Below are 6,511 nucleotides of genomic sequence, written 5' to 3'. Positions count from 1 at the left end.
TATATTTATCTTTTATTTTGCCATTTATTTTCTTTTCTTTTTAATTAATGCTCCGGTAAATTGTAGTCTTTTATAATTATCAGAGGAGGGTGAAACATTCAACAACAATGAAAAATTTGAACAATAAATTTAACACTGAAGCCTCGGTCCTTCACCGACCCTAGCCTTTAGGCTGTGTTTGGATGAAGGGTTTGGGAGGGGAGGGTTTATTTTTATTTTTAAATTATGGACACTAAAATATTTTATAAAAAGTTAACATATTAACATGATAAACAATCATATAATACTTCAATTATATTTAATTTATTTTAGAAAAAACATGTTATATAATTTGTAATTTAAAAACGAAAAGTAAACTATCCCCTTCCAAACTCTCAATCCAAACACATCCTAAGTCTATGACAATAATAAATTAAAACAAGTTAGTCTTTTAATTAGATTAAACCATCTGTTAAGTGACTATTTTATTTTTTTTGACCAAGGTTAAGGCTGTGTTTGGTAACACAAAAAAGTTAGCTTATAGCTTGTTAGATTAACTTATAAGCTCGTTAGATGAAAACGTGGCGTGTTTGGTAACAAGCTTTTTTCATGAGCTTATAGCGTTTTTTGAAAAGCTATTTTAAGTAGCTTTTTAGCTTATAGCTGGTAGCTTTTTATATTTTCTTCCAACTTTAACCCTATTAATTTAAATTAATTATTTTTTTTAATTTAACTAGCCTATTTTTTTTTTAAAGGAAAAAATAACTAGTCTATTGTACATTGTAAAATTTTATATATTCTAGCTCACATTTTGTTTCCACCTTTCTCTTATTTTTGGGATTCATAAAGCAGAGATCAAAATTGTCGGTGATTTTTTTTTTAGGATTAAAGGTCGGAGAATTTTTTTATGGAAACTAAGACCAAAAATTTGAATATTTATAGGGACCAAAAACATATTTAACTATAATTAAAAATATTAAAAAATAAATACATTACAAAAAAATGTGTGTATCTATATGTATATTAAAAAAAAAAAATGTCATTTTATACCTATCAGCCACTTCAACAACTAATTTTACCAAACACGTTATTTTTAATAAGCAAGCTTTTCAGCTATAAGTTATCAGATATCAGTCATTAGCTATCAGCTAGCTTATAACTTATTTTTACTAAATAGAGCCTAAGCCTAAGTGACTATTTGATATTGTTGAAGTGAACGTGTATTAACATTAACCATGTGAAATTTGGTGATTTTTAATTGTCAGTTATTGCCCATCTCCTCATTTATATGCTTAAAAATGTCAAAATATACACTACTGGAAGTTTGCTTACGGTAAAATGCTGCATTTTAGTGGTTTTGAACAATCAATCAAATTAGTATTAGATGCTTTCAAGAACGAATCTGGATTATGTGATTTTTGCCATTTTATTCATCAGTTTTTAAGATCAAAGAGCCCTAATTCATCACTTACTCTTTCTTTGAGCATAAAAAAGATTATTTTCTTATGTAACCAAAAGAAAGTTCATCACTCACTTATCAGCTTGAACACACACACGGTTTGGCAGCAATCACATTAACATGTGCAAGTACTAACAAATAAGAATAATGATTCAATTACTCTTACATAAGTGATCACCAAACCATATTATAATAAATGATAATGATAGTACATAGACCATCAGAAATAAGAAATCAAGAAAGCAAAGAAAACTTGAAAAAAAAAATAAAAAAAATCAGAGAAAACAAAAGTCATTGTTGAATGTGGTAAGGCTAGGAGGAAGCAGTTGGACAAAAAGTGATATGATAATCGGATTCAGAACATGTGCAAGTGCTTGAAGCATCATCATAAGCATAACTGTACGCAGAGGGACACGCAGACTTGAACATCTCTGAGTACTGTGTTGAACTGCAACTCTGTGGACTCGAATGTTCACCGGTACAACAAAATTCCTCGGTATTAAACGCTGCACACGCACTCTTACAGGCCACCACCGAACCCCCTACCTCTGTTACCTGCAACTCCGCTGGACAATGACTGTTCAAATCCGCAACACAACCTGCATACTGACAATCACCTGTTCCTCTGGTTGCTTGTATCCCTATCCCGACATTGTAACCATCCACCAAACTAACGTCATAGAAGTCTTTATCTCCACTCACGCTTCCGATCGTAAATTCCGCCAACGTCACTGGAGGAGCACCTCCACCATTGCATTTCAATCCTCCGGTGCAGTCTCCGGTGATGCAATTCCCGTTACCAGCACCGTCGAAGTTGCAGCCGGTTCTACCCCAGAAACGTCCAGACCAGCCTGGCGGAGCAGTGACGTCAAAAGACGATCCTGGCGGCAGAGAAAATCCCCCGTCGCCGAGAAGTTCAGCACCGTTGCCAGAAAGTGTTCCCGGCCAGATTGTGTTGTTGCAACGGTTTTCTATGGTAAACATTGTCCCCGAAGCTACATTACCTGCAAATAAAACCATAATATAAGTTTAAAAACAAAAAAACTAAAGACATGGAACGTAAAATCAGTGTTAAATTTCTTGTTCACCTAGTAGAAGCAGCAGAAGGATGATGAATGGAAATGTGTTTGAGTTAGTGGTAAGAGCCATGAGTTTTGTGAATGTTCTTTTGTTTGATAGTACTTTGAAGTTAGATTTGGAAGAGACTTGAGAGGGTAACAGAGTTGAAGTTGTGGTGTGTCCACTGACTGCATTGAAGAATTTATAGTTACAATCTTTGAGCGAAGTGTTCGATTTTGGGTCGAAATTAATTAAAGTGAAGTAGTTGGGTCCCTATATTTTAGGAGCAGGACGTGTGCCAAAACGTTTCAAAGCTACCAATCTTTGAAAAGCCTCAACTAGATGAATTTTTTTTTACAGTATGAAATTGAAATATAGATCGCTTGTGCGTACATTGTCAGTGTACGTGTATGTAGTAAAAAATAAAGTTTCTTTCTTAAAAAAATAAAATAACGAAAGAAATCCTTAATTAATTTAACTGCCACACTCCACGTTCTCTGTGCTGCGCAACCGAAAAGAAAATATACAAGATAGAAATATAATTGAGAAAGATTAGTGGTAGTAGAGCACGTAATTAAAGGCACTAGTGCACTAAGCATTGAGGGGGCGTTTAATTTTTCAGGAACTTTACTTGACCCACGTTCTTGCAATTTTAACCCGTGATATATTAATTCCATCCTTTGCATGCTCATTCTTGCATTCATCTTGCTCCATCAACTCTGATGAAAATTCTCCAAGGTTTGATTTTATGCTTTATTCAAAATTTCAAATATCTTTTTACTTATTCATTTCTCTTTAATGTATTTTTTTTTATTGAAGATTTTGGTTCTAATTCAAGATCTTATAGTGTTTCATCTCTATCTCTCCGACTTGGCTTTGTATTTGGCTTGCTCTAGAAGGTACCATTTTTTTTCCTTCTTCCAGTTTTGCTGTTTTTCCTTGTGCTCTTGTTAGCAAAGAAACTTTTATAAAATTCCTAATTAATTGTTAAAAGTAAGTGCTTTAAAATTATTGTTGAATTAACTTGTATAGTGTAATGATATTTTTAGCAAATAAAGACTTCAATCTTTGATCATGGCTAATTTGATGGAAGCACGAAGAAGGAAGAAAAAGATCATACCAATGATATTGATCATGCATTTTGAGATGTTGAATTTATTTACTTTGATGACAATTACTTGCTATCTTTGTTCTAAGTAAGCGTATGAAAAAGCGAATAAGGTCACAGGATTGTTACGAAAGAGTTGAATTACTTTCAACTTGACAACCAAGACCAAGACAAGAGAATGAGTCCGGATCGAATGAAACACTTATCTATAACACTACTCAGGCACCAAGTCTAGCAAATGAATTACAACGGGATGCTACTACATATAGGACTGGAAAACGTGGGAGTAAAAGAGTAAAATATAATGATGATGTTTTTGATAGCTTATTAACCTCATTGAACAAGTTTGGTGAGTTTTATGCTAGCAGTGTTGAAAGTATGAAACAACTCTCATCTTGTTTTTTTACACGAGAAACACGCAGCTGAAAGAAGGAATCAAGTTGTGTCCATCCATATTAAAAGAAATAGAAGGACTATCCACTTATGAGGTTGTGAGGGCTGGTATGCTTATCACAAAAGACAACAATCTCTGTGACTTTTTTTTCACACTGGATACTTTTGAGTTGAGGAAGGAATTTGTGAAGATTGTTTTGAGCAATAATGGTTCTTAGAAGGATTCAAAATCTTTAGTGCTTTGAATGTGTTTGAAAACTCATGTAGGAATTGTCTTTATTTGTTTTTTTATTAGTTGTTGTATTTATCATTATGTTATGAGTGTGTTTTTGCAAAACAAATTCCAATGCAAGTGAACATGACATGAGTGCCATATGATATCTTTAAAATGAACTACCATTTGTATAATGATGGTGCTAAAGATACTGCTTGCTTGATTACATCTGCATTGCATTCATTTGTATAGTGTGAAAAATAAAATGACAATATTGACTTCATATTTACTTCTGGATTTTATTATTCCTTTAACCATTGATTTATCAATAAATAAAATAAAATCTTCTAAAATCCTAAATTAAAATGACAAAAAGACTCTCTACAACACTAAAATACATGTTAATCCGGGGAGTCATCGGCGACCCTAAATAAATTAAAAGAGTAAGGTAGGAATAAAAATAAAATATCGAGAAAAAGGGAAGCAACAAAGAACCTCCCTCTCCTCAAATGATATTATTGAAAATTCTTCTAATTGTCAAATTTCTCTGGCTTTGACTTAGCATATTGTTAATTATCATGTGCTGAAGTACCCTTAGCAGAGTCATCCTCTCTTTTGGAAGAAGCATCCTTCCTTTGACAGTTCGTATCAACATACGACTTCAAGAAATGCCAAAGAATTAAAACATTTAAAAAAGAATTAAAAACCCATGCTCCAATTCCATTACATCCTCCTCTAGAATAATGCAACAAAAGTACTCCAACATGGCACGCCAAATTGCAACCAAACAACACCATATGAAAATTCCCTGAAAATTTAAATGTTTTACTAGGTAACCCAATTTGTGTCCAAAATCGGTACCCATAAACCACTGAACAAACCAACGTAGAGAACAATATAGCCAACACTTGAAGCGATTGTGAAAACTCCAGCCATAAATATGACATTATGAGAATAATCGAGTTGTTAAATAATCTAAAAAACGACAATTTTCTTTCGGTCAAAACAATGAAAATTGTCCTAATCATGTGAAGATAACGAGAGAGATAAAAAGCATATGACCAAAAGAAAACACGACCCGATGGACGAATGCCCAATGGGAAACATAGTAACCATTCGAATGGTGTGGTTCGGGTTCGTTTCCAAAGCCAACGAGTGTCCCGAACCTCAGCTTCAGCAGAGAAAAACATGCCGAAAAATATTGTTAGGGAGATTAATGACATGGAGAGACTATGAATTGCTGGTAATGGACCTAAAGGTACAGGGCGCAGTCTCCGACATAGTTTAAGGATGACGTGGATAGTTACCGTGATGGAGATGTAAAAGAATATGGCGGAGATGAGAAACCACCATGTGGCTCCCCATGATAGGGCAGGACTCCACCGGAATGAAACAATTGATGGGTGATCTAGTAGCCAATAGTTAAGATTCTCCTTTGTAAACTCGAGCATTGAATATGTTTGTGACATTGTGTAATTTTCTTGGTGTTGTACTATTGTAACGAATTTTTTTTGGAAGTTGCTAAGATGATTATATAAGAGTGGAATTTGGATTATAAATTGGACCACCAAAGTTGACTCTCGATAAGGATTTGTTCATGTGTCGTATACCATGATGACTTTAGTTATATTTAAAATTTCTTGTTTCATTTTCATTGCATTTGAATGTTCTTTAGGATCATATTCTAGAAGGATATGATGATAAAAATGCAAGCAGACATTCACAAACTTATTCAAACTCAAAGCGTTCTTGTTACGGTTTCTAATTTTCTAATAGTAGTAATTCTTAGTTTGGTCGCCGTCACATAGATAAGGAGATGAAATAATATTTAAAACAAGGCAATTTCTATGGTACACTCGAAAAATTTGAGTGTACTGGTACACCTATATTTAAATTAATAGTTTAATGAGTTTTTTTTTTTTTTTTTTAAGAAAAAATATTTTCTATCATTTACAATTATAATAACAATATTTTATTTCTCAAAAATGTTGGCGAAGCAAAATTCAACTTTTTTTTAATTTTTTATTACTTATAATAGTGAATATTTATTATTTTTTCAATAAAATGTGAAATAATTAGTATGATTCTTATAAAAAATGAAATGATATATTTTTTTTATGAAATAATATTTTCTAAAATATAAAAGTCGATAAATAGCTCTTTTTTACATAAAAATGATCGTTAACTTATTGATTTATGAAACAAATGTACCGGTACACCTTAATTTAAGGGTGTACCGTAGAAACTCCCTTAAAACAAATATGCACAAAATTCAAAACCAAGTCCAAAGTTGACTTGT

The 6,511-nt window shown here is 32.7% G+C and overlaps 2 protein-coding genes across 2 annotated transcripts; both read right to left on the bottom strand.

Moving 5' to 3' along the window:
• Nucleotides 1-1,594: 1,594 nt before the first annotated feature.
• LOC25490172 (pathogenesis-related thaumatin-like protein 3.5) lies at nt 1,595-3,435 on the bottom strand. Its single transcript, XM_013606645.3, has 2 exons — nt 2,527-3,435; nt 1,595-2,442 (listed from the first exon to the last, which is right to left on the bottom strand). Exons 1-2 carry the CDS (start codon nt 2,585-2,587, stop codon nt 1,751-1,753), a joined length of 753 nt encoding a protein of 250 aa, XP_013462099.1. The 5' UTR covers nt 2,588-3,435; the 3' UTR covers nt 1,595-1,750.
• A 1,056-nt stretch (nt 3,436-4,491) lies between these two features.
• LOC25490171 (elongation of fatty acids protein 3-like) lies at nt 4,492-5,740 on the bottom strand. Its single transcript, XM_013606644.3, has one exon. The coding sequence runs from the start codon at nt 5,679-5,681 to the stop codon at nt 4,782-4,784; it is 900 nt and encodes a 299-aa protein (XP_013462098.1). The 5' UTR covers nt 5,682-5,740; the 3' UTR covers nt 4,492-4,781.
• Nucleotides 5,741-6,511: the final 771 nt, after the last annotated feature.

The sequence above is a fragment of the Medicago truncatula genome, chromosome 3 (assembly GCF_003473485.1).
Source record: "Medicago truncatula cultivar Jemalong A17 chromosome 3, MtrunA17r5.0-ANR, whole genome shotgun sequence".
Lineage (NCBI taxonomy): Eukaryota > Viridiplantae > Streptophyta > Magnoliopsida > Fabales > Fabaceae > Medicago > Medicago truncatula.
This window is presented reverse-complemented; position numbering and strand designations above follow the sequence as displayed.

Excerpts from the sequence above, each read along its gene's own strand:
- LOC25490171 (XM_013606644.3), bottom strand. The coding sequence starts at position 5,681 with ATGTCACAAACATATTCAATGCTCGAGTTTACAAAGGAGAATCTTAAC.
- LOC25490172 (XM_013606645.3), bottom strand. The coding sequence starts at position 2,587 with ATGGCTCTTACCACTAACTCAAACACATTTCCATTCATCATCCTTCTG. Across the intron at positions 2,443-2,526 it reads CCTTCTGCTGCTTCTACTAG|GTAATGTAGCTTCGGGGACA; the intron begins GTGAACAAGAAA and ends TTTTATTTGCAG.